Raw genomic sequence first — 27,993 nt, 5'->3', positions numbered from 1 at the left:
TTCCTCTGTGGGTCCGTGCTGAGAATAAGATAAGATAAAATAATCCTTTATTAGTCCCACAATGGGGAAATTTGCAATATTACAGCAGCAAGAGTAATAAGTAACATGCAGTACTTAAGTGTAAGGATAATGATACCTTATTGTAAGGAATGCAAAAAAAATAAATGAAATAAAAATGTAAACAGTGTAAAAAACAAGAAAAATATGTGCATTCATCTGCTGAGCTTGAGTCACACCTCCTTTCAGTCTGACAGGAAACAGAAGAGGAAACAACAATTAGTTTAAAAACAACCTCCTGATGAAAACATCCCCACAGCTGACTTCACTTTCATAAGCTGATCGTGAAGATAGCACGGACACAGTGGAGACTATTGATAAATGAAAACCACTGAGACAATAACATTAAAAATCAGCTGTATTATGACTATCAAGAATAATTGTCACGTATGATAATAAATAAAGCTGAACTCCGTTTCTCTCCTATAATAATACTTCATTGTCTCGCGGGGGTTTAGATCCAGAGCGTCACCGACAGAAATAGCAGAGGCTTGAGGAATCGCCGCCGTGAGCGCGCATTGGAGCGCGGCCGCGGCGCCCCTGTGAAACCGGGAGTGTAGCCCCGCAGTATGAGGGGGCGGGGCCCGGGTTGAGCGGTGGGGAGGGAGTGAGGGGGGCTCGTGGGGGAGGCGGAGTCTCAGCAGTCCTGGCAGGGCCGCCATTTTTGCAAAGGGAAAAGAGACTGGTCTGAGGGGATCTAATTTCTAAAAGTCGCCGTTGACTAAGGCTCAGTTTTAACGGTTCCGACGTGATTTTTAGCCTGAGTTCGGGTCCCCGAGTAGAACAAGAGGCAAGGGATTTCTCACGGGAAGGAACTTTTTAGAGGACACGCAGAAATACAAACATTTTGAAGCTTTGCTAGGGATCCGCAGTGTGTGGACAGAAGTATTGTTTTGGTTGTGGAGGCTGTGTGGAAAGCGACGGGTCTTCCCCTGCTCCCCTTATTCGCTACTGAGATCCTCCAGAGTGGACATAAAACGGTGAGTACACCACATTGAGTGTTTGTTGTGGGTTGAGCACAAATCCGACCTGGAAGGCTAACGTTGGCTTTGGTTAGCTGGCTAGGCGCATCATGCTGATGCTGGCTAACGTAGTTCTAGTATCAGCTGAGCTTAGCTCGCTTGCTAGCTAGCTGGTCGATATCGTTATTTCGGGGTCTGCAGGTGTTACGTCCCCTTTGGTTCGTATTCACTTCAATAAAAAAAATGAAACCCGCTAAGTAGATGACGCAAGTTTCTAATGTAAGTGTCAAGTTGGAGAGCATAACGTCAGGACACCACTTGCTAGCTAGCGCATGCTACTAGCTCAAATTAGCTTGACACAGACCGACCAGGGCTCTGACTTCTCGCTATAGTGTGGCCAAACGCGACACATCATACAAAGGTGCGGGGTCCGAATTATTCTATGATAGCAGGGATCCATTTGACAACGTGGTTGAAGCAGCAGTGACGCCAATTACACATTAGCGGGAACGAAAACGCTGCATTTGGATCGTCTGTCCCATAACGTGGAACATTTTCGCCAGAGCAGAGCCAGTCAACAACAGTTAACATTACCAGCAGTGAACTTGCCCTCAAAATACGACATATTAACAGGAATCGTGCGTCGACTGATTATAAATAGAGGCAGAGGGGCGCTCGCTCGGTGTTCGGTGTGACACAGTGACACTGCGGGCAATGTTGCGCACGATTTCATCCGTTTTAACGTAAATAATGTTCCCCCTCTAATGCAACGCTGCCCGCTTTATTTTCAATTACTCTTTACTCTGCCAGTCGCTGCAGCTGTGGAATGTGCGCTTGCTCCTCCAGGAGCCGTGTGTTACTTGAATACACTGTTTTAAACATTGCCACTCAGTTTGAACGACGTAAATTTACCATTGGTTGCAAACTTGAATTCGTCGTGGTGGCTCCCATCCTGCTCACCCCAGAGCATGGGGCATTATTTCCGTTCAGCTTAATCTATACAATGCCGCTGTTCAAAGCCGGAACAATGAGCTTTTACATGCACGTACACAGACATATGGTGTTAAATCTATGTCCAGATCTGCTCCAAGCACAGGTCAGCTGTTGAAATAACTTAAATGCCCGGGTACATTGCGCAGTAATCTCACAGGCTGCCGAGCTTTTATAGAATCGCAACTACAGCGAGATGAGCCGAGAATAGATCAAATGTCGAGCGAGGAAATGGTGGCTGCTGTTTTGTTGTAATCGGACTTATAAAGTACATTTCGCGATCACTTAATTTAGATTCGGGGTGTATTGGGTTCAATTGCTGCAAGCGTGGGGGAGGGGATGTTCCATTTGGGCATCTCGCCTCAGTCACACTATTCCTAACTCCATCTCGATCGGCAACCACCAGCCATGCTGATTGTTCGCAAATGATTTCCAGCGGACCTTAAACATATTACCGTAGGAATGCGCAATCGGCTTTGGTTTGCCCCAAGGAGTTATCTCTCAACGATGTCGCTCTTTCCTGTCTGTGACGAGCGAAGTATTAATCCACTTTCGCGTCGCTGCTAGCTGGCCATGCTAACTCTAACCCACTGCGCACTACACCGCTAGCTTCCGTCGGCTCCCGCTAGCTTTGTGCGTTAACTTTTTTTTTTTTTTTTTAACTTTTTATTCGCGTCCCACACTGGCTAGAAATCCCGAGTGTCACTGTGTGAATCGTTGCTGCCTTCGCCACAGACACTTTACGTGCTTCGGGTCGTTCCACTGCTCCGATCACCGCCTGCTACATTTCGACAGGCCATAATTGCTAGCCGATTAGCTCACGGGCTATGCTTTCGACGAACTGACAAAAAAGAAGCCCACTGGTAACAACACAGACTGTACCGACAGGGTGATACTTAAGGCAGAGTGTATGAAAGAGGCGATTGAATGCAATCTTGGGGATTTTCTGTCCGTGGCGAGCCTCCCCTGGTTACACGATTGTCTCGCCGTCCTGAGAAAAGCGCTTTGAAAATGGCGACAGCACCAGGGAGTTGTGTGGTAACATAATAGCAACGTTGTACCCTCCACACCCCTATCGGCAGGACTGACTGCAGCGCCGACACACTCAACGGGGAGCAACTACACAACACATGCTATTTTTTTTTTTTGTATCTCAGTTGAGGTTTGACAAAACAATACTATCAAACAATTTGGACCGTGTCGTGGAAATAAAGCTGTGCGTCTTTTGGATTTTCACCAGGAGTCCTCGATGCATTGGATAGATTGTGTTTGTTCCCAAAAAAAACGAATAACACAGCAGCCCTGTAACGTGCGTCACGGCTTTTGCTTGTGTTTCGTGTTGTGATGTTGGCACATGCGGATTATTATTTAGAGAAATTATACAATAAGTACGAGCAATATACGTTTAAAAGCTTGATGGTGTATATTTTTGACAACAATGAGAGACTTTCATCAAGGTACACTAACACACCCCTCAAAATAAATCTATTTAAGACTCGCTTCTCTCTCTGCCGCACATCACCTGCCCAGAATCATCTTTATTACATTAACACTGTTATGCAGTTAGTCCCCCACTACCAAGCTATAGTATTCCTGTTTACTGTTTTCTGTTAATCCCTTTCAAATGTAATATGCTTTGTGTTTTATTGAAACACTGGGGGGGAGGGGTGTGTGTGTGTGTGAGAGAGGTTAGTTATCATATTAAAGTCATTTGAATATGAATTCAAGAGCCTACTTTGATAGGTGAGTTTATTTGAGCACATTCAAAAACGTAAAGTAGATGGATATTTACTTACTACCATGAACCTTTGATAACACAGATATTGTGGTTCTGATATTTTTGTCTGAGGTAATATATCAATCTCTTGCAGTATGAACGTGAAAGTAAAATAAACACTGCCTGTATCTCTCCAGATCCTCATATTTTGGACTCTATATAGTACACGTGTAAAATATGAACGTTTGTGAACACTTAAGGAAAGGAATGTGCCCCATGCTGGCTCAATTTTACCAGTTTTGTTGAGCCAGTTCTGAAATCTGAATCCTTAAAAATAAACTTAACTACACTAAAAATGGAAAGGATCCAAATCAACAGTAGTTGAAAGGGTAGAGTTTAAAGCTCATGAGCTTTCACAATGTTCTGTGTTGTTTCTTTCCTCTACATCAGCCCCATGGGATGAACTTTGGCACTTTGTGGAGCTCAAATGTCCTTTCATGCCTATTACCATTTGCCAAGAACATTTTTTTCTTGTTTTCTACTGATAATTTCAATGTCGGTTCAGTGAAAAGTCGGACGTTTTCCAAGTCGCTGAAGGGCAATGAGTCAATAGGTGCGTATGCTGAGGTTTCCCTCAGACGCTTGCATTATCATCCAAACTATCAACCACTGTAATCAGCTATGTAGTGCTCATGTTAGTATGTTGTGCTGTTGTCCACTTCTCTGTGGACCGGTAGTAGATGTATTATACATATATGCCACAAAAGCATGTAGGAGGAGGAAAGCAGGACACAGACCTCTAAACTCCTCATCATGATGTAGGCAGGCAGGTTGGAGTCTCTGTATCATTATTCATCTCATATACATCACGACGCACCTGAACAGTTTGTATAGCTTCTGCCCATTGAGGACCAGGTTCTTTTTAATGAGTTTCAGCTGCCTGTAGATATGGTTCATTTAATAGTGACAAAGGGTCTTCTCTTTTAAGGAGGATTTTCTGTACAGCTAGATGAGTAAGAGGGCACTACTGTACTTAATGAGTCTCTGCTACATAATACACAAAATCCCCAGTCATCTTTTTCTTTCTTGTGAAGGAGCAGAGGCCTCAGACCTGATACTCACCCCCCCCCCCTCCACTGTATAGTGTGTTAACTACCTGACTGGCTGTATGTGTGCCTGGTTCTCTTGTGCAGCGAAGTGTGCGTCTGCTTGCTGTGTTAACAGAGACGGTGACAGGAGGTGAGCTGCCACTCCCCCTCTGCCATAGGGACGGCGTACTCTGTTAGGCAGCTGGGAGACTCCACGGTCTCAAATGACACACCTTCCCTCCAACCCTAACACCTAAACAGTCTCTCTGATACATATGATCACAAAGTCACAAGCCGGAGACAAAATATCAACAGAAAGAGAGACAATAAAGACGTCAAGCAAAGGCACAGGGTGTTTATTAGTGTATTAACATATTAACATGTAACAGGGCAGATGAAGGTCACAGACTCATCAGCTTTCTCTCTGACACTCCTGCACTTGGAAAAGCTCACCTTGTTGTTCATGCTCTTGCCCCGTCTCCAGACAATAAAGTCTCACACCTGAAACAATAGCATCTCTGTGTAGGTGAAGTGTGAGTCTCTGTAGACACACATCTCACCTCAGAGGAAGGGGGCTAAGCTGTGAGGCTGTGGTCTGGTCTCCAGCGTTCACCCTTGTGTGGTACCCAGATCCTGAGAGACCCAGAGACAAAGCTGGCCAGCTCTGGGGCCCAACACAGTCACATGGCATCCCAGCTGGGACGAGAAGCCAAGGCTCAGGTGACCTGTTTTTGTGCTGCTAGCTGGGCCGTAACAGATCCCTCTTTAAACTAGCAAGCTGCCTCCCTGACAGGTGGCTTTAGGGCTGGGGCTGCAGAGGCTGCAGCCTGAAGCCTGACTGCACCTTCCTTACTGTCTTCCTGTTGCTGTGCCTATGTTACAGTTGCATTTGTGGGTAGCAGCACAAGACGGGCTAGGCCAAATAAAGAGATGTGCTGTTAATGATGGTGATGTAATGGCACTGCAGTACAGGCGTAAAATTGATCATCAAACACTGCTGTAATGGGACCTGAGTGGCTCTTAGTATTTTGCCCCGTAGATGCTGAGTAGCCTCTGACAATTTTCTTTCCTCACACATAGCTCACATTTTATTTAGCTGCACAATGCATTCCCCAAATGCTTTAATTAGCTGCCAGCTGCAGATGTCCCTGCTTGTCATTCTCTGGTAAATCCAGGGGAAAAATCAGAACTACTTTAACAAACACACACACACACACACACACACACACACAGATAAAGATGCCATATGAAGTGAGTTGGATTGTTTGGTGTAAATATGTTTAAAGGAACTCACCCTTGATCGTACATTGTCCGGTTGTTGTACTCTGTAAGCAGCAGTGAGTAGGAGATGGAGAGATTGTACCCCAACGGTTCTCCGTGAACAGACATTACTCAGACTGCGGGGGGGCTGCCCCAGGTTTGCTGCCAAACCCTTATCCTAATGACTTCAACCTGCTAATTTCCTGGTTGTTTGAACTGAGCACAGAGGACATTGTTTTGATTTGTCTTGCATCTAACTATTGCAAAACAAGCTGGTGTAGCAGATGCCAAGCATGTTGTGACACGCTTTTAAATGACAGCCCCACGTCCACATGGAACTGAACATGTAACCATGAAGAGATCTTTGTTCTTCTCCTGCACTGCTGGCCCTAAGCCTTTATTGTGTGCTAGTTGCTAGTTAAGGGACATGAGCACTTCTAAGTCAGCTGGCCTTTACAGTCCAATGAGGTTATTGCACACACAACAGCACATCTCTTAATGTGGCCTCAAATATTGCTCGTGTGGACGCTAACATCCACATCCCCTGCTGTATTGATGTAAGACTTCACCTTCAGTGCTTGGGTGCACAGGGAGTGCTGGCAGCCATGGGCACACTGATTTATGAAGGACAGGGCAGATGCAATGTGTCCCACTGTGGGCACCGTGAAAACGAGGGCCAGGCCTACATTCCATCTGGGTCATGCTTCCTGTGTATATGACTCTCCTTGTGTGAGTTCGTTTTATCCATTTGTTTGTGAGCTGAGTCATTGCACCCAGCAGTGAGGACATGTGAAGTCACATCAGCTTGGCAGGGGAGCTGTGGGATTCAGTTGGAATCCCTCATTTTATCCTGCTCCTTATTGAGAAACATAATCTTCCCGAACCTGGCTGCGAAAACAAGAATGAAAACACTGTTACACAAAGATTGGTGGTAATAAACTGAGGAGCGAGGAAAGCTGTTGTCTGTATGTGGTTTGAGTGTGATGGTATGGGTTTTCCCTCACTGACTTCAGTGCGGTTCTGTCTTAAAAGGATAGTTATTCCCCACACAATGACGTGACTGTGTCCCCTCACTGAGGGAGGGAAGGAGGAGAAAGGAGAGACTGGGTTACGCTATGTGCTCCACTCTGCCACCCAGAGTCCACCCAGGCTGTGTAGCGTCACTGTCAGGCAGACCCCATGTACACCTCCCCCACCCTGCTGCCCTCTGAAATGGAGGGGCTGTGGATGATTTCTAAAGCACACGGAAATCTCCTCAGAGAGCACACGAAAGGTGAACAGTTGTAGAGAGAAGAGGCGCAACGTAAAACCGCAACCACTTCCATCCTGTGGCTCATTTTTACTACCGTCCACTTTGGCTGCATATCTCCCTATTTCTACTCACCCTCCCCTCTGCATGTTCCCCATTTTCTCCACCCCTCGCTCCTCTCATGTGTTTCCATAACAGCGGAGGATTTGGCCAAAGGTGGCTTTAAATGGTCTTCCCAGCCTCCTTGTAATTAGGAACAGTGTCTGCGACACTCCCCTTCCCCTCCGCTCTGCATTACTGTCTCAGGTTTATTTAGGAAATGCACAGAGGAGGGAGAGAAATCCGACTGGGCGGGGTGACTGGGCACAGGAAGGAGGGTGATGTGTTTTTTTTTTTCTTTTCTTTGGCTGCATTTCTCCCGGGTGATGGACAGCTCTTCCAGAGGAAGTAGGAGGAGCAGGCAGAGGCCGTCACAGCGCAGCTCAGATTTAGTCAGGAATGCTGCTGCACTGTACTTGTTTTTCTTTCTTCCACTCGTCTTTTGTCAGTCTGTGGCCCGCTGCAGAGCAAGTGTGTTTGCGCACCACGAGAGGCTCCTTATAGAGGAATGTTTGAGAGGACAGGGCTTGGGGTTATCTGGCTGTGTGTGTGAGTTAAGGGGGGGGGTGTATGTGTGAACGTGAGCTTTAGTATTCCATAGTAGTGACATCAGGATTCCCTCACTGGGTCTGGGGTTAAAGTGGAGACAAACCTCTTGGACGAGAGGACAAACATACTATTTTGCTAAAGTACACTTGGCCTCTCATATACTACAAAGGGATGGGTGGGGTTGTAATTTCATTTTTAGGAAAACTTTCCTGTCCTTGTTAAAAGTGAAGGTTCTGGTAAAATCAGCTTCCATCTTGAAATGCCGCTGTCTGTGATATCAAACCAATCAGTGCTCACAGACCCGCATGAAAATCTGGAAAGTGATCCCACCAGTAGCCTTGGCTGACACACAGGCTCACAGGGGTCTTCTCCCTTCTATTAATTAGGCCTGGAGATGACAGCTGTCATGTCTGTGAGCCTCTCACCAGTTCTGCTGGCTCACACAGTGATTTTGGGTGAATTAGTAATTGAAATTAATCGAATGGTTCCGTTGCTATTTAGAAGAAAAAAAACCCTTTGTTGCTAAGAGAGAAGTTTCCCTGACAGAAACAGTGCAGTCACATCTGGTAATAAAATCCAGTTTTCTTGGAAAGAGACTTTTACATGTCGGGGTAATACCTCATAGGCATGCGGAGATGTTTTGGCATGATGCACTGTTGTTGCTGGCCAAAAGAGTGACGTATGGTCCTACTCGAATCATGACATATCCTTGCTTTGTAACCCCTCTCCCATCTACACCCCGAGCTAAGATCTGAGCTTTTGTTTGGCCCCAGTGTGCATGAGCAGGCGGAGGTGTGACCTCCAGCCTATTTTGTCTCGGCATCTGTCCCTCCCACTAATCCCGCTTATCAACAGAGCTCTCTGTATCAGGGGCAGCCACACCGACATATGCTCTCGTCTGGATTCAGGCGCAAATACATGGCTTAATATTCCTATCGTTACTATCCCCAGTGTTTAATTTATTAATCCATCAAACCACCTACTCTAGTACCGAAAGGACATAGTCAATGCCTGATGCCTAATATAATCAATCATTGATAAAGACTTGATCTTCCCTATGCTGTGCTAGAGATGCTAACAGTGGCAATGACTTTCCTGTTGAGAGAATGTGTGGGTGTGCAGTTGCAGTGTTAGATTTTGTTTGTGTGCACGTTTAACCAGGATGAGAGTACGTGTGTGAGCTCGGAGCAGAGCAGTCAGTCGAAGGGGGGAAAAATGGCCTCTGTGTTTTGTTCTGTGTGCGTTTCTCCTGCCTCCTTTCATGGCGGCTGGCTGCTCTGTGTTCTCTTGCTCCCCTTAGTGGCGGGAGCTTTCTTACAGTGCGGCCCTCTGCATTCCTGGCAGACTGTGTGTAGAGGTTGCTTTAGCGCAGTTCACAGCAGCAGTTTCACCTCACAAACCCATATCCTCTCGCTTTTCATCAGTTAACACCAGCTCTGTCGGAGGGGGAATTCCTCTCTAACTTGTCCCTGTCCAAAACTGTTCTCTATGAAAGTATGAATTAACGTGTTCTGGAAATACCCCATGTTCACTATGATTTGTAATTTCAGGTGTGCTTAGACGCATTCTTGCAAATGCTTCATACTTGGAATGAAAGTAATGACACATCATCCCTCGTGTCAGGGGATCATTAATTTGTACTTGAATAATGTTGCTACACAATACTGATCAAATGTCTTTGTTCCCTCTCTCTATTGTCCAGGCCTTGTGGATGCACTTAGATGTCTGCAATGACTGCTGTGGCTGGCATGCCTCAGTGTTTTGGACTCCCATTCTCTGGACTCAGTAGGACAAGAACTGATCAGCAGAGAACGTCATGAGCATAGTCATCCCAGTGGGGGTGGACACAGCAGACACCTCATACCTGGACATGGCGGCGGGCTCAGAGTGAGTAACCCCCAAAAACACTCCTTGTTCATTCTTATATACGATATTTGTCAATTTCACTTTCTCCAAGCTCTAAAATCCCTCACCCCTCTCCCCACTTCTGCTCCCATTTCTCACCCTTCTTTGGTGTTAGTCACATTCACTTGACACTTATTTGATCTTATATGATTTCCCTTGTCCCTCCTCTCCTTTGTATATGCCCCAACAAGCCATCTGTAATGACAGAAGCAGCTCAGTCATCATTTTCTTTTCTGTGAGGCTTGATTCAATCCTCTCTTTTTGCATAGATCTCCTCTCCCACATTTACACAGTTACCGGTAATGGGGAAAGGAATTTGCAGTCCATTTGCTAGGCCCCTCCAGTGTCTGCTCTAATGGACAATTCTGTCTTTTCATTGATTATACTGGCACTCAGCTATTGCTCCTCACAAAGACATTTTGAGTGTTCAGCTATTAACTACATCTGCCCATGACAATAAAACTGGCTTTGAGCCCGAGCATACAGAAGCACCCATGATTTTTCTTGATCCTCTCCTGCTCCAGCTTGATGTTTGCACATGTGTACACTGCGTTCATTTAGCGAGGTAGAAATGGTGCATGGAACCATGGCAACAAGCCTCCTATTACCCCTCCTCTCTGTTTCCTATAGTCTTTTCAAGGACATTGCCGTGGCTTTTTCTGGTCAGATAAATGAAGCAAGAGGTTCTCGTATGACTAAAGAATAATACACGTCATCAACTTACGGAGGGGCTCCTGTCTCTTTAAAAGAAGGAAAACCCTCCCCTATGCCTTCATCAGAGCTGTTGCCTTGACAGCTTGTGTTGCCATGGTATCTGCACCTCAATCCCCTCCCTCCCCTCTGCACTGCGCAGGGCTTGTTTCCATGGTCACTGGCCTGAGTGACAGGTGGCCCTCACATAGATACGGCGTCTTAAACAGTCTCACCGCATCCCCCTGCCTCCCCCTCCTTCTCCTCCTCTCCACGGAGCTGTGTTGCCACAGGGGGTAGGAGTAAGCCCCTGACTTGACTCTCTCACTCACTCTTTGTCCGTCCACGCTCTGTGTCCGATCACCTGCTGCAGATTTATTCAAAAGCAGATAACAAGCTTGAAAGGGGCTTCCACCTACTGCTGCGCAGGTCCCCTCCTGACCAGAGGGACAGAGCGTAGCTGGACACGCACATACGCACGCAGCTAGCATTGTTTTTAGAGTATTGTGAGTGCGCCAGCCAAGTCTAGGAACTGCGGGGCTGGCTACTCACCAGAGAAACAGCGTCACGTCCTTTCCACATCCCCCTGAAGTCTGCAGCAGCGTGACCAGCTGTTGGCTAATGTAGTGTGTGTCCACGGTGACACACGGAGCCTAGCGTGCGCGCACACGCTGACAGAACACGTAGAGTTGCCATAGCAGCAAGCGAGAGCTCTTTGGGGGTGAAGGCGTTGCCTCTGGCTGTTCAGTGCTGCTCTTTTCTCTCCTGCTGTTGATCTCTCCATTCTCCACACTTGTCCACTCTGCCTCTTCATCCTCTCACAGCAGGTGCTTGCATTTTAAATGACATCTGTTCCTTCGTTAAATACGTGACATTTATAAGCTATAAATAGCACCTAGGGAGCTGCCACCTTGAATTAAACTTCAAGATCCAAACACTTCTTATTCCACTGTCTTTCTCTCCCTCATCTTTTTTTAATTTGTGACGCAGGCCAAAGGTGCCGGGGTTGGAACATGAGCATGACTGACTGCACATCTACAACCCTCCCACTGATGTGTACTCTGACTCTCTAGCCCCTCCTTCCACTTCACAGGAGTGGTGATGTGAATGATACCAACCCTCCAGTTATGCACACATGCATTCAAACATGCTTACGTACTTCCCACTGAACAGGCTGGCTCACTTATATGCTGCCTGTCTCTGTCACTGGCTCTGCACTGTGAGTCCTTTATCTCACTCACTGTTTCACTGGTAGGTCCAACTAGAAGAGTGATCCTGGCACTGAATGTACCCAGTCTCTCGCCTCGGTTTTATTAAGTGTTAGCTTTAGTCTGGTTAATGATTAAGTAGAATGTGTCAGCTCACCGCACTCTCTCAAGTAGGATTTTTAAATTTTGACTGTTTCTTCATTCTTAAACATTTAAAAAAAATATGTAGGTGTCACATAATCTGTTGTGTACACACGCACAAAACACACACACACACACACACACACACACACACACACACACACACACACACACACACACACACACACACACACACACACACACACACACACACACACCTTCCCCTGGGTCTGCCTCCAGACCTCATGCATGCACTTACATTTTCACTTTGACAGTGAGCAGCGATACACACAGGAAGTGTTGCATAGTGCTCTTACGGCATGCAACCGGAGCATAAGGGCAGAGACAGGCTCACGCGGTGCCGTGTCACCACTTTACCTTTGGACTAACTTTTTAAAAAGGTGAGTTTAGATGAGGGATGGTGAGAGTTATGTCTATTTTATTAAAAATTTCACTAATTCCATTAATACTCGCTCCAACTACTTAGTTAGTATATCTCCTAATGGCACAGTTCACTGAACTTTGTTTCTGTATAGGGTTTTTAGAATGTGTCAAAGTACAAGCAAAGCTGAACAGTGTTACATAGTGAGAAATACTGCACGGCCTGTTCCTACACTCTTCAAGTCTTTTGTACTCATCTTGCTGTGTGTTTCCTGAGAGGTCAAGTTTGCTTGGTGTGCTTTTCTCCATGTTTTTGCCTCGTTCATGTAAACCTGCCGGCAGTTGGTTTCATGGAGTTTAAGGTGCAGCTCTTTTGTTTTATGTCCATAGGGTATTAAGAGATAAAAAGAGCAGGGAGGGAAAGAAGTTCATCTGCTGACACATTAACTAAATCATAAAGGTTTTTGTATGTCTCTTGCCACGAAGCAGTTTTCTAAACACAACTCTGTAAGCAGAGATGTTTTTACATGATTTAACCATTAACACGTGGATATGTGACTTCCAGATTAATAGCTGGCATTTTTATCTCAAATGCTTCTTGCGTGTCTTGTAACGTTCAGCCTCTTACATTTTCACTTTTTTTTGTTTGCATCTGATTATCTTGTCTCATGCCGTCCGTTTTACCAGTTCTACTTCCCTCTTTCCTCTGGAGCCTCCCCCTCAGCAACTGAAGAATAGACCAATCATGTAATAATAAACGTGGGTTGGCCTCAAACGGCCAAACAGGCTCCCTCCCCGGGTGCACTGTGATCTGAGGGAAAGTGGATTTACTGGTTTTGTATGAATGAGCTTAAGAATTCTGGGTTTGTTGTTTTGTAAGAGGTAGCACGTTTTGATTACCTGGTTTGTAGAATTGAGTTCAGGGGTTAAACTTTATATAAATGTCTGATATTTGTCTCAGGTCGTGAAGCCTGTGGGTTGGGGGGCCATGGTTTAACTGGCTTTGCAATAGCAGTTCTACTGACCCTGACCTCTGTCAATGTGACTGTCATTGCAATAGCGTTTTCCCTGCTAACTCTTCTTCAAGCACTCACACTTCCTCACATTGTTGGGTGAGAACGATGCATGAGGTGCTCTGTGTAACCACGTTATTTTAAGTTTTTCAGTATATAGTAAAGTGCGTTCTCTGTTTGTGTTACTGCCCAGCAGACCAGAATCGGTGGAGGCCAGCCCTGTGGTAGTGGAAAAGTCCAGCTACCCACACCAGATCTACAGCAGCAGTTCACACCATTCCCACAGTTACATTGGCCTGCCTTATGCCGTAAGTACACACACGCACGCACGCACGCACGCACGCGCGCGCACACACACACACACACACAGTTTCTTGTCGCTCTCTTACAAATAAGTTTCATCCCATAAACCCTCCCTTTCTGTTAATCATTGAGTGTTCAATGACGAGCTCCCTTATAGGCCACAATAACTGACCTATTGACCTGAAATGGGCAGGTCCTCAATATCTTTCTGATATAGGAAGTTAGAGCTTCATTAATTAGCAACTATTTTTGCAAAAGATTAATAGACAGGTAGTTGATTAAACTAACATCGCAAACATTTTATAGTTCTTTGTAGTTTTATAGTGAAAATAATCATAAGTTTCAGTCCTGTCAAAGTCCCTTCTCATATTCCTACATAAATTAAGACTTTGATAACCTCTTCATTCCATTCTCTGAAACGGGAACATGCTACACAATTTGGGGTGTATGCTTTTTGTATTATCGCCTTGCTAAACTGTCTATTACTTCCACCACATAACCCTGATGTCTTCCGTCCTCCCATCAGGACCATAACTATGGGGCGCGGCCCCCACCTACACCACCGGCCTCCCCTCCTCCTTCCATGTTGATCCGACAAGGAGAGGGAGGGTTGTTTGTTCCAGGGGGCCAGGACGAAGCATCCAGGGGCACCACGCTCAGCACCTCAGAGGATGGCAGCTACGGGGCTGACATCACCCGCTGCATCTGTGGCTTCACCCACGATGACGGCTACATGATCTGCTGTGATAAGTGCAGGTAAGGAGTTTGAATAGTACAAGCAGTCACACGCCTTGTATCATGTTGCTCTGTTGTTCATTGTTTACCAGATGCTTTGTATGATTTGGATTAGCTGATGAGTCAGACGTCTGTTTCTCCCGAGACCTTCCTTGGTTTTAACATTGAAGCAGCCTCAAACAATTACTTTTTAAAAACCTGCTTGTTGTAATTTTTCCCCTTCAGTGCCTGGCAGCATATTGACTGCATGGGCATCGACAGGCAGAACATTCCTGAGACCTATCTGTGTGAACGCTGCCAACCACGACACCTGGATAGGGAGAGGGCCATCCTGCTGCAGACTAGGAAACGAGAATGTTTGTCTGGTAAGCATAGAGGCATACACAGGCCCAGAGTCTCTGTAAATAAAAGCTTGTGGTTTAGTTTACCTGTTGGAAAAATTTTTTTTATATTTGCATAAGCTAAGTTGGATAAACTGCAGAAAGCATGTATGCTGCCAAATATTATCAAACTCTGAGAGCTCCTTTTCCCTGTAGAAGATACACCATGTGTCACAAGTTTCCTTGTGAGTTTTTTTATGGATCTTTCAGTTCTGCTTTTGCTGGTTTCCTTGCTGCAGTAAATGGCCAGCTTGTTAGAGAACAGATGAGGTTGTAGGCTGTGTCAGGGTACAGCCTCCTCCCCCTGCAGGCCATATTTTGTACCGCCTGATCCTGGGACACAGTGACACCTGCTGGACAGATTATAAACAGTCTCTTTCTAATCTGTGCTGTAACATTGCTTATCTTCCATTGTTGTAATTTGGCTGACTCTTTTTGTGCCTTAGCAGCTGAAGGTTTTTATAGCCTTGTTTCTTAATTCAGTTCTCTTTTCTTATCACGGATGTGTGACTGTGTTTATTCAGATGGGGACACCAGTGCGACAGAGAGTGGAGATGAGGTGCCGTTAGAGCTGTACTCCACCTTCCAACACACACCTACCACCATCACCCTGACGACTGGGCGCCTTGGCCATAAACAGGTTGATAAAAAACGTAAAAAGAGTGGCGATAAGGAGCCTCAAGCATCCTCAGCCCGAGCTAAGAAGGTCCGCTTTGAATCAGTACATAAGGCATCTTGTGTATTATATGCTTGAATTTCAAATAACGTAAACATTTTACTTTCGTTATTCTCTCAGGCCTTCCGAGAAGGTTCCAGAAAGTCCTCCAGAGTAAAGGTAAACTCTTGCAAGCAACACATCACCACTGTCTGTATGTCCTCTCTTGTGTCTAAACATCAACAACAACCAACAACTGCTGCTGTTACTTTCAGGGTGCCGCTCCAGAGCAGGAGCCGACAGAACACCCGTCTCTGTGGGAGAACAAGATCAAGACGTGGATGGAGCGTTACGAGGAGGCCAGCAGCAATCAGTACAGTGAGGACGTCCAGGTCCTGTTGCGTGTTAAAGAGCAAGGCGACGGCAAGAGCCTGGCGTACAACACGCATCCAGCCTCTTTCAAACCACCTGTGGAGGTATACCTCACATATAGTCTGCACTCTATAAAGTATTAACTATACAATTACGTTGCAACACACCCACCATTCAACCTCTACTATTCCGCCTGTCTATAAAGCTAACTTTCTCTTTGGATTTTAGCGCCATTTACTTTTATGGCCTAACCAGAGTGTTCACGTCTGTTTTTCTCCCTTCCAGAGTCAAGTTCAGAAAAACAAGAAGATCCTCAAGGCGGTGCGAGACCTGGCCCCAGACTCCCTCATCATTGAGTACAGGGGAAAGTTTATGCTTCGACAGCAATTTGAGGCCAATGGTTACTTCTTTAAGAGGTCAGGATGCTGGTCACTTGTCAGAATATTTCTCAGAGGAAATGTCTCTCATGAATTTAAATTGAATGCTGCTCCATTTTAGTTTATGCAGGTCAAACACTATGAGCAGCAAGGGAAAAGGGAGAAACTTACACTGGTGAATTATGAACACTAATGCATTGATTGTTGTTGTTTCCCCTTTTAGGCCGTATCCATTTGTGTTATTTTATTCAAAATTTGACGGACTGGAGATGTGTGTGGACGCTCGCAGCTTCGGCAACGAGGCGCGCTTCATCCGTCGCTCCTGTACCCCCAATTCTGAGGTGAGGGGACATCCTGAAAATTTAATTATACCTGAAATTTCCCCCATATGTTTGATTAAGCTAAGCACAGCTGTAATATTTAACTCTAACCGTATTCTGTGTTGCCTGTGCCCATCATCCTTTTGTTTTAACTAATGTGTTGCTTATCCGCCTTCAGGTGCGGCACGTCATCGAAGACGGCATGCTGCATTTATACATCTACTCTTTGAGGCCTATCACCAAGGGCACAGAGATCACCATTGGCTTTGATTTTGACTATGGCAGCTGGTGAGTTATCCGGAATTAAGTGGGATCACAGCAGTGAGACACGTCAATTTTCCTTCTATCTTCATTTTTTGCTTTGTCTTCATTTTTGCAGTAAATACAAGGTGGACTGTGCCTGTGTGAGGGGGAACCAGGAATGCCCAGTGCTCAAGCACAACCTGGAGCCCACGGAGAACTTGGGTTCTGGAGGTCGCCGCCGAGGGAGTCGCAAGGACAAGGAGGCGGTGCGGGACGACCTGGGCCAGAACCAGAACATGGGTTTGGACGGCGAGGGGAAGAGCAAGAGTTTAGGTGACGGCAAACAGAGAAAACTTTCTCCTCTCCGCCTCTCCATCTCAAACAACCAGGTAAGATCCCACCGTTATGATCATTGCACTAAATGCACCAGATCACACACTTCTTTAACACTTGATTGCTCATGTGTTACATTGACATTTTGTTAAAAAACATTCAACCTTGTTCTCCATGCATGCAATTTTGTTTGATCTGTGTAAAATGTTCTGTGCATGTGTTTTCCATTGTTAGTCACTCTTTGTTACTATACATCCTCTTTAATTCCCTGTTTTTCCCATTACCCCTTTTTATGCATTTCACTTTCCCAATATATGATTCTGAGGACACAGTTCAGATTTTACTGCACACGATACTTGTGGTGCCACTTGCGGTAGAGATCTTTTGCAGTGTATTTTTCTTTTGTGCAGGTGTACACATATAAGACAGTCTAAGAGGCGTTCATGGACTTATGTTAACTGCAACAGAATTTGTTCCAGAACCGTAGTTTTAACATTAGCGACACAGAGTTCATTCAACAGTTTTTGTCTACGTTCTTTGGATGTTTGGTGTTTGACTATTTAACGTCAGCCAATCGTCACATAGCTTAAGTTGTATGATGGTTTAGACTTTTTGCAGAGTTGTGTCACAGCTTAAAGAAAGAGGAGATGAGATGTCAGAGCACAGGATGTTAATTACCTAAAAAGCATCGATTTGACGACAGGGCTCAATATGTCAGCTGCTCAGTTCATTCAGGAAGAGGGTTGTGATTTAATCAGGTGTGTTTTGTGCACAGGATGACAACTAGAGTAAAAACACCAGAGAGTTACACCCCCCTTGTATCTTTACAGATTACTTCCCCCCTGCCCCTCTCTCTTTACCTCACCTCCCCTATCCTCCACTCTTACCTGTCTCCCTTTAGTCTGTAGCCAGACTGAATGATCAGTGACCATGATAAAGCACCATACCCCACTCTTCCCTCCTCTTACAGGATCCTGAGTTATATGAGGATCTTGAAGACAAAACTTCCGTTAGCAATGAAGTAGAGATGGAATCAGAGGAGCAGATTGCAGAGAGGAGGAGGAAGATGGTAAGTGATCCAAGCTAGGGGCTACAGCTTTGTTTTGTTTTTTCCGCCATGAAGCCAACCAGCAGAAAGAGCAAAAATTTAAATGCCCCCTGTTGCTCTGGGCATGGACCAAGGGGGGCTGTGGCTTGGATAGGAGCAGCTGTCTTCTACCTCTCATCCTTAAACCTACTCTCCTCTTCATCATTCATTTGCTGCTAGCACTCTCACCATTGCCACTGTTGCTGTTTTACAATTTTTTTCTCCCTCATTTATTTCTGACCTTGCTCTTCTTTCCCCTCAGAGTGATAAGGCTTTGTGCTCGTGTGTCATCAGTTTTATTTTCCTCATTTTCATATTTTTTGGGCACAATGTTAAAATATTATTCAGGACCCCAGTGCCACACACACACAACACCAACTCCTGTCAGTGGGAACAAAAGCGTTGTTAACTCAGAGTGTGTGTTTTGATTTGAATATAACTGTCAACTAAGTTGAAACGCCCTGTTACCGGTTTAGCAATTCTCTATTTCCCTGCCAAAGCCTCATGCCCCTGAGCAATGGGATCAAACACCCACAGGGCAAGCATGGTACACTATATTGACACACACACACACACACACACACACACACACACACACACACACACACACACACACACACACACACACACACACACACACACACACACACACAGTCTCTGGAAATTACCCTGCAGTCAGCTCCATTTCACACGGAGGACCGAAAGTGTAAATTGCTGACTCATCTCTGGCCAACGTACAGTTCTGCTAATGGCCAGATAGGGATGGATAGTTGAAGAGAGGGGATGAGAGAGAAATAGAGAGGAGGGGCTGCAGAGGGTAGAGCTTTGTTGCCAGGGCCACATTGACTTTGGGAGATCCAATAGTCTGCCTTCTATGGAATGTGGACCAGGAAAGAGAGAGAGAGAGAGAGCGCACCGCCACTACAGCAAAGAAACATGCATTCACACACTGACGATCACAAGCATAGTAGATGCATGTGGGTGTTCTAAATCCATGCTGTGACAAGGTGCGAGGGAGATAACATCAGTGTGTGCTGGCATGATATCCTACCTACTTAAACAGACGTGCCTATCAGTTTAAAAGGCTGTTTGTGTAATGCTCTGCATACTGAACGTTTGGCTGTTGACTGTGAGTTCAGTGCTTTTACCTGGCTGCAAGACATATTCCCCCTTGAGGACAATGAAGTTAAAACTGATATTTTCTTGTAGCACAACATTAAATATAGACCTAAAAAAAACTTTGGCTACAAACCTCCATAGTTTTCGTTTTGTTTCTATTTGTGTCTGAATGTTTAACATTGCAATGTAGGACAACAGTTTTGGATTGATGACCATGTTTCTCTTTAGACTGTCAGCTTTACTCTCAGCCTAAAATTGTGCAGTTTAAAGAAGCTTCCACAAGCTTGTATTGAAACACAAATGCTCAGATGTTACTGTAAGGACAGAAGTCCTGAACCCATTAAGGCCCTAAGGCGCCGGCTAAGAAATCTGATAGGTTATGCAATTGGCTGTCATTGTAAATCATTGTCTTTTTCCCAAAATGTGTGAATATTAATACAGGTTCTGAAAAACCATACATTTCCCATGATGCATTTTGCCTTTCTCACTAGTATTTCAGCAAATCACAATCATTTTTAACATAATCACATACAAATCTCACACACGTCTCATCCAGCTCTTTAGGGAGAAACACATAAGTATGCAAATGTTGCACACAGTCTTAAAAGTATATACGCGCACATGTTGCATCAGGACTAATTGGTATAAAGTGGATTGCAAGGTGTGAGGTTTAAAAACATCAGCTGTATAATATGCCACTAACCAAGAGAAGATTACAGACGAAAGTTACCTGAATATTTGACAGTTGTCTCATCAGTACATTCCTGAAGTAATTCTCTAATTGGCAGTTTCCTGTATAGTAGGATATTACAAAGACCACCTTGCCTAACACCCACAGTATCTGACACACCACCAAGAGGTAGAGTCCACATCTGTCCAGTGTTTGTGAAGCCTTGTTTAGGGGGGACATGTCTCTTCTAAACTGGGCTGTCTCTTTATTGAACATTCAGGCCAGCCCAGCGGAGCAGTCCCATCTCCCTGTCGGGGCGGCTTCCAGCTGGAAGGGACTGAAACACAAGGAGGTAAACTTGACCCGTACATAGCCAAACCCACTCCACCCATTTACCAGCCTCCCCACCCCCAAACTCTAAGAGGTGACTGACTGACAAACACAACAACTGTCGCGTCTTTACAGATGCCAATCTTCATCCTGACCTATGCAGAAATTCTGGTGTTGCCTCTTTATGTTAAGTGGTATGAATATATTTTCCAAGGGGGTGTTCTGACCAAAGGTGGCGCTCTTTTGATTTTGGTGGAGGTAGCCATGGTTTCCATAAACAGAGCTGGGAATTATTTTGTGGTACAAATATGCAAACAGGAACACATAAGGCAGGCTACATTTCAAATCACTGGTCGTCCCAGTTACTTTTTGACGCAACCTCACAACATTCTCCTGTCGCTTCTGTCCGGCCTCTCCCTTTTGTTTCTCGTATTGTGAAAGAGAAGGGGTCACTTTCTTCACTTGTCTCTGCACTTGGCACTCAGCTAGAAAGGCTATTTCTGCGCAGCACACATTAACCCGATGTATTTCTCCCTCTGGGGCTCTGTGGGTGAGGTAATATTTAATGGACTAATGCTTATGCTCCTCTTCCTCTCCCTCACCCCCTTTTACCCCAACCCCCACAACTAACCCTCTCCAGACACGAGAAGAGAGGAAGATGGAGGCCATTCTGCAAGCCTTCGCCCGTATGGAGAAGAGGGAGAAACGCAGGGAGCAGGCCCTGGAGCGAATCGGCAGTGTCAAGTCAGAGGTCGGAGGCCGCAGTGACATCAAGGAAGAGCCTCCGGTCACTCCTGAGACAGCAGATTCCCCAACTGTCATGCAGGTGAGAACAGAGAGAGACCAAAAACCTTGTAGTTTGCTGTTTCTTTTGAATGTTGGGTGATATAAATACTTGAGCAATCACACACAGAAGCCAAACCTTGTTTTCAAAGTAGCTTTTGTTCTACTAACCTTGGCCAAACAATGTTTTCCCATAAATAGATTCTTTTAAATCGCATATTTAAAAAATGCTGCAAAACTGTCCAGATCAACAAAAACATCTAAATACTTAACTGTCTTTAACACAGCCACTTCTGGAGGTGAAAGAGGAGCCAGGACTAAAGCAGGCAAAGGTCAAAGCCTCGAGAAACAGGAAGAGTTTCTCAAGAAACCGCACGCACATCGGTCAGCAGCGCCGACGAGCTCGCACCATCAGCACCTGTTCTGACTTGGCCCCTGGCTCTCCGACTGAGTCTATTGAGCCCCTGTCCAATGACTCTCCTGAAGGAGAAACCCCCACTGCACTGGAGCCTGAGACCATCGCTTACCAAGCAGAGGACACCAGCCCTCCGCACAGCAGCTCACCTGCACCTGACAGAAACCGCACTGGGAGCAAGAACTTCAAAACTAAAAAGGTACATTTCTATTTTTATTTCTGTACGGGCAACAGCCTACATTACTGAGCTACTCTATTTGTTTTGGACTTATTTCATGGGCTTACAACTTTGATTATAAATTGAGCTACTTGTAAACAGAAAAAGGATGATGGATAATTTACTTTTTTAAATACACAATATATCAAACATTTAATTCAATAAATTGTCAGTTAATTAGCTTAATTTTCTCTAACTTTTCAACAGCACTTTGTCAGCGAATGGGTGGGAGAGAAGCAGCAGGACCGTGGTGCAGTGCGAACCCCTGAGCCGGCCCCAGAGAGACCACTGAGAATAAGCAGTGACCCAGAAGTACTCGCCACACAGCTGAACGCCCTTCCAGGCATGGCCTGCTCGCCGCAGATCTACAGCACGCCCAAACACTACGTTCGTTTCTCGTCCCCATTCCTGGCGAATCGCAGCCCCACCACTCCCGGAGTCCCCACAGGGAGACGGCGGTCCAGAGAACTGCCAGAAACTCCGCCAACCACAGGCCCCTGCAAGAAGGTGCAGAGTCTTGCTACAAAAATATTCCTGTTTGGCTTTCTGTTATCCATGGTTTTTGTTACATATTGTCTTTATTACTAAACATTTTGCAGTGTGCAAAACTAATTTGGTCGCCTGTAAAGGGTCAGAATGAAGTGTGACCAGTTAAAAAAGAGAAAAGAGGGACTCGTTTTAAGCTGCTGTTTTACTAGTTTCACTTACTCTTCTCTTTTTCACAGCGATGGTTGAAGCAGGCTCTGGAGGAGGAAGGCTCCCCCAGCCCAGCCAGACGACCGAGCCTCGTCATGCCCAGTGAGGGACCTCTCAGCCCCTCCATTAATGGAGACTCGGACAGCCCTCTACCTTTCAACGGCATTTGCTCGCTACCAGGTCAGTCTTTGTGAAAACTGGGTATCCAGTGCTCAGTCTTTAACAACATTATCCCTGTCCAACCAGACTGTAGCATGAGTTCAATCAAATTTAGATATGCAAAGAACTTAAGATAAAATCATAATATATCATGACATAGTCATTTCTAACATGTGCCCACTTGTCATAAAAGCAACTGATGTAGAATAAGTCTTACTTAGTATTCAAAAAGCACTTGGATAAAAACTCATGAACACACCACTTGGCTTCTTTCAGAGTTGCCCACACCTTTGAAAAAGCGGCGGTTGAGTCCGTTAGATGCCTGTATGTCCGAGAGTTCAACACCCTACGGCTCCCCATGTGCCACGCCCACCAGGGCCGACCAACTGGAGACACCTGCGACGCCCGTCTTACTCGCTACCCCTCCACGCCCGCGGATAGAGGAGCCCAATACAGAGCCCCTGCCCAGCACCCCAACACAGACACTTACTGCCCCTCAGGAGGTAAGGCTGATGCACGAAGTTGGCTTCTGTGTTTATATGCGAGAAGAACCGGAATGATTTCAAGTGCTTTTGCTTTCGCAGAGTGAATCTTCTGTGGAGAGCTCACCAGAGGTCAGCCGGAAACCCAGTGTGCAAGAGGTGAATTTTACACAGCAGCAAATACCGTTCTCAAGGATCAGTGTTCAGTGATTATCAGACATCCTGCCAACAACTGGATTAGTCTCATTTTCAGTTCATCAAGACAGATTTGTGTGCTGCCTCATTACATATTTAAAGTTTAAAAATCAAAGGTCTAACAAAGGTATTTAATTAGAAGATTAAAAATTCAGAAGCAGGATATATTTCTGTCATCATATGGCTTGACTATTACTAAGAAGGCAGAGTGACTGCTCATCTTTTTGTTTGACATTATAGGATTTCATATTCAATTTCTTCATTAAGACAGATATTGATCCCTCTCTTCTTTCCCAGGCTGATCGCCCGCCTTCGTTGGTCTCCTCTCCTTGCATCAGGGCTCCCAGCTCAGATGGACTACCCACAGAGGCCAAGATGTCAGTTCCAGAGAGTCCACAGCCCCCAGCGACAGAGTCTGTGGACTGCGGGGAGGACCGGACTGATGGTGGAGTTGTAGAAGGCAATAGCGAGGCTTCCTCTTCCGCAGAAACTTGTGCTTCCTCTTTTCCCGGCTGGATAAAAAGCCCAGAGAGAGGCCCGACTGGAGCAGCTGGCCTGAACTTCTCCCCAGTCAACTCAAACTTAAGGGACCTCACCCCTTCACACACCCTGGAGCCTCTGGCAGCTCCTTTCAGGCCTGAGGCTGCAGCTGGGACTGCAGCAGTGTCCACAGCAGGGACCGGGTCATTGGTCAGCTCTCAAGCCCCCTTCAGTGAAGGCCAGGGGCAGCTCTTTTACCCCTGCTCTGAAGAGGGAAGCTCACTCGGATTCCCTCGCTCACTGAACGGGGACGGCAGCGGCGAGGCAGGAGGATCGGCACAGAACCCTCCACAGAAGAAAAAGGTACATTTGCAGAAGCCCTCTGTTATTTCTAAGCTATTCCAGCAGCTTTCATTGTACTGTGTAATAAAATAAATTGTAATTCTTGGCATTGGGAAATGTAGAGAGGATCATTGTTTGGGCTTTTTCTCTGTACCACATTCACTCGTGGATCAGGGGATGATCACAGAATCTATTACGTCAGTGATTGTCCAAATGCTGCCCTCTTGTGGTTTGATGTAAGACTTCCCTGTTTATAAATGACACTGAGGTTCTGCCTCTTCCCAGGTTTCCCTGCTCGAATACAGAAAGCGTCAACGAGAAGCTCGCCGCAGCGGCTCTAAGACTGAGTGCAGCTCTCCCGTTTCCACCGTGCCGCCCATGAGCATGGACGCCTTTCCTGTCGCTCTCGAGACTGCCAGTGAGCCTCCTCCTCCCCCTGCTCCCACAATACTCTGCAACGCCACCTCCAACGCCACCACGGTCACGGTAAAAGAGCCTCAAACTAATGAGGAGGCAGAGACTGCTGCAGAGAAAGGAGAGAAGGAAGGCGGAGAAGGACAGTGGTATGTGCTCTCAAAAATAAACTTAAACGACCCGATATATTACCAAGTTGTTATCGTAATCATTTTATATGTGATTGTAATGGTCCTTCTGTTTTTCTGCAGGACGTCGTCGACTTCTGTGGAGCAGGCCCGAGAGCGGAGCTACCACCGAGCTCTGCTGCTCAGCAAAGATAAAGACACAGGTGAGAATAAAGATACTGATCCTGACTCATCTGTATGAAGACTTACTGTCACCTGTCAGTCATTCTTACTGTTTTTTTAATTCTTTACTCCTCTTCTAGATGGTGAGACAGAGGGTGGTGACACGCCTGCCCTCAGAGACTGTCCATCGCCAGGTCTTCAAAAGACCCCGACCCATGGAGTGAGTCAACATGAGACTGTGACTTGTGATTATAGAGATCAAAGCCATTGTTTACATATTTTTAAAGTCAATTATTAAGTTTGTAATATTTCTTTTGCATGTAGAGCTGCAATTTATTCTATTTTTGTTTTAAATGTCAAAATCTTTAATCCATTGTTTCCAAAAATCTAAAGATTTAAAATGTATTGCCATAGGAGACGAATAAAAAAATCTAAATAACCACATTTAAAAGGCTGGAATTAGTGATTTATTTGTTTTATGTAAAAACATTGTCAGTGATCAAAGTTGTTACAAGTTTCTATTCATCAACTAATTGCTTCAACCCTAATGATAAGTTGAAATATTGGTTTTCTGTGGGTATTAGTCTAGAATTGTCTCAATGCTAAAGGTCCAGTGTTTGAGATTTAGGTGAAACTGAATATAAAATAATCCTGTTTACAAGTGTTTTATCTAAATTGTACAATTGTTGTTTTCTTTACCATAGAATGGACCTTTATATTTAAATACTTTATATTTACATCAGGAGCAGGTCCTCTCTACGGAGGCCGCCATGTTTTTATCGTAGCCCAGACTGGACAAATTAAAACACCTTTTGAGTTTTTATGACAACTTAGTCTACCACAGGTTCTTCTTCATGTTTGGAAGTGGAGGGTGAGGTGAGGTTTAATCAACTGCAACGTGAACTTTTAAGATGTTCTCTTATGCCTAAAATTGCTTTACAAATAATGATCAATTAAAAATGATGCTGATCTGATTCATCTCAGCGAGTTCTCATCAGGTGTCTGATTTTGCCTCTCTCCTCTCAGCCCTGCTCTCCTGGTGCTGTCTCCCAGACTCCAAGTCGTTCAGTGAAGGAGGACGAGGCAGACGCTCAACCTCGGACGCCAAATCTGACGACGCAGCCACCAAGCAAACCCACAGGACCTAAGCCGGCTCCTCTGACCCCCACAAAGCTGCATCAAACCCCCTTGCCCTCCTCTCCGGTCCACTTCCCTGGATCCTCACTCCTCCACTCCCCCAAGCCTCCTTCTCAGGGCTCGCCCTACCGCAGCCAGAGGGCGCTGTTCTCCACGCAGCCTCAAAACCAGCCACAGCCCCAGGCTCAGACTGGCCCTGCTCCTTTTCCCCAGTATAACGCACAGAGTGCTCCTCCACCACCTCCCCCTCCTCCACCAGCGCCTCCAGTCTCCACGGCGTATTTTCCCAGCCAGAGCCCCTCGCCCGCTGGACCCTTCCCTGGGTTCAAACCTTCCGTCACCCCGCCTTACCCTCCCGGCTCTCAGCCCTTGATGCAGACTATTCCCCACAGTGTGCACTATCAGAGCTCAGCCGCGCCTCCTCCACCGCCTCCTCCACCTCCACACCCGATGAGCGGCCCCACTCTGCTGCACGTTAACCTGCAGCCTCCTCCCATCCAGCAGCACCAGCTCCTGCTGACCACTGCTCCCCCTCCGCCTCCTCCCCCTCAGGTTCAGACGTCCCAACAGCCGCAGCAGCAGCCTCTTGCAGGCGGCCCCTTGTTGTCACTCACGCCTCCTCCGCCGCCCCCGCCTCCTCCCCCGGCCCCATCAACCAACCCCCAGATGCAGCCCCACCACTTTCAGAACTTAGGGGGGTTTCAGCCGGCACTGATGCATCCAGGGACCGTAGCCAATCCTTCAGTGCCCCAATCGACGTACCCCCCACCCCTTCAGCAGAGCGGACTGCCTCCACCTCCCCCTCCTCCCCCCCAACAGACTCAACAAGGCCAGGCCCAGGCCGCAGCCTCCCAGATGCCTTCTGGGACTCGTGGAGCTCCTGCGTCCTCGACCCCCTTTCACAGCTCGGGGTACCTTAGCACAGGGTGGCACTGACCGCCCTCTCTGCTGTCGGACCCCCACCTCCCCACTCGGCAGCCCCTGAGAACTCAGCCTGAGAGGGGCGTGTACCATAAGCTGTAAATATGTTTTCTATGTACCTGAACACATGGCCAGTGGAAAAACAGCTGATTGTGGGATAAAAGGGTACTTTTTAAAATAAAACAAGGACAGAAAATTTTAGAAAAAAGGACAGTGAAATAATCTTCAAGACAGACTGTAAAAAATAAAGATGGACGATCCCCCGTCTACCCCCGGTGCTCATATCCCTCACTCTCTGGCCTCCTTTGTTTTGTATATCCTTCCTGCGACGGAGAGGAACGTTCTCTGTTCTGTGTCTTGTTCGGACTCCCGTTGTAAGGCCCCGCACTTTGTTAATCAATTGACATTCCAGCCTGTAAAACCCCCCACCCCCCTTCCTTCTTTTGTCAGTTATTCCTTTTACTTCCTCTTCTCTCTCGTCTCGTCGGCTCTCTACACCATTTATTTGTTTTAATCTAGTGGCTCATTATAGCAACAAGAAAGCTTTTTGTATAGAGAAAAAAAAACACAATTATTTTTTTTATTCCTCTGTCTAACAACAAATATCTGTTCACCGCTGCAGATTCAGAAAACACCCATTTCTGGGAGCCTGCCTCACGGCCCCGGGAGGCTGCACTCGTGTGTGTGTGTGTGTGTCTGTCTGTGTGTGTGTGTCTGTGTGTGCGTCTGTGTGTGTGGCTGCTTTTGAGGAGGTGTGTGTGTGTGTGTGTGTGTGTGTGGTTTCGTGTAACGAGTGCTCTTAGTCTTCTGAAGTAGGCAGAGTGGTCTCGCCCACAGGTAGGACGTTAGCGGTTTATTTTTGAATATCAACGGTTATTTGTAGAAAGTGTAATTTAATGTATAGGTGGTTACTCCAGCTTTCACCAGGGACAGGTTGTAAATATTTGCTTCTTTTCTTTTCTATGCTTGTACAATTCGCTCCCATCCCATTTTGAATTATCGTTGTAAATATGAACGCTCTTCTTGGCAAAGCTGAATGTTTCTGTGACTGTAGCATTATTTTTATTTTATTTTTCTTCCCTCTCCAGACTCTTCGACTTTGTCCTTTTTTTTTATTATTTGTGTGTGAGTGTATGTTTGTGTGGAGGGGAGAGACTCACAGACACTGCACTGGTTGGCTATTTTCATGGTTCATTATAATAAATCACTGTAATGACAGTTTTATACCA

The 27,993-nt window shown here is 46.0% G+C and overlaps 1 protein-coding gene and 1 long non-coding RNA gene across 12 annotated transcripts; one reads left to right on the top strand and one right to left on the bottom strand.

Annotated features, from left to right (window-relative positions):
* Positions 1–19: 19 nt before the first annotated feature.
* Positions 20–2,068, bottom strand: LOC138406834 (uncharacterized). Its single transcript, XR_011240237.1, has 2 exons — positions 1,932–2,068; positions 20–247 (listed from the first exon to the last, which is right to left on the bottom strand). It is a non-coding gene; the product is annotated as an uncharacterized lncRNA (long non-coding RNA).
* Positions 700–27,993, top strand: kmt2e (lysine (K)-specific methyltransferase 2E). Of its 11 annotated transcripts, none has more exons than XM_069520388.1 (25): positions 700–1,037; positions 9,674–9,858; positions 13,506–13,617; positions 14,139–14,368; positions 14,573–14,712; positions 15,252–15,433; positions 15,524–15,562; positions 15,658–15,858; positions 16,040–16,170; positions 16,355–16,472; positions 16,630–16,739; positions 16,831–17,083; positions 17,998–18,096; positions 20,184–20,255; positions 20,874–21,059; positions 21,304–21,630; positions 21,856–22,155; positions 22,374–22,524; positions 22,780–23,006; positions 23,088–23,144; positions 23,478–24,023; positions 24,288–24,565; positions 24,668–24,747; positions 24,847–24,926; positions 25,733–27,993. In XM_069520388.1, the coding sequence occupies exons 2-25, from the start codon at positions 9,788–9,790 to the stop codon at positions 26,777–26,779; spliced, it is 5,037 nt and encodes a 1,678-aa protein (XP_069376489.1). In that variant the 5' UTR covers positions 700–1,037; positions 9,674–9,787; the 3' UTR covers positions 26,780–27,993. The 11 variants fall into 11 exon arrangements, with proteins under 11 accessions (XP_069376489.1, XP_069376488.1, XP_069376493.1 ...); XM_069520387.1 differs by having other exon boundaries at positions 13,503–13,617; XM_069520392.1 differs by lacking the exon at positions 20,184–20,255.

This window comes from Paralichthys olivaceus, chromosome 23 (genome assembly GCF_024713975.1).
Source record: "Paralichthys olivaceus isolate ysfri-2021 chromosome 23, ASM2471397v2, whole genome shotgun sequence".
In the NCBI taxonomy this organism is placed as follows: domain Eukaryota; kingdom Metazoa; phylum Chordata; class Actinopteri; order Pleuronectiformes; family Paralichthyidae; genus Paralichthys; species Paralichthys olivaceus.
The sequence above is the reverse complement of the archived record's forward strand: the minus strand, read 5'-3'. Positions and strand labels throughout refer to the sequence as shown.

Excerpts from the sequence above, each read along its gene's own strand:
- kmt2e (XM_069520383.1), top strand. The coding sequence starts at position 12,165 with ATGCACTTACATTTTCACTTTGACAGTGAGCAGCGATACACACAGGAA. Across the intron at positions 16,740-16,830 it reads GATTTTGACTATGGCAGCTG|TAAATACAAGGTGGACTGTG; the intron begins GTGAGTTATCCG and ends TCATTTTTGCAG. Across the intron at positions 18,097-20,183 it reads CAGAGAGGAGGAGGAAGATG|GCCAGCCCAGCGGAGCAGTC; the intron begins GTAAGTGATCCA and ends TTGAACATTCAG.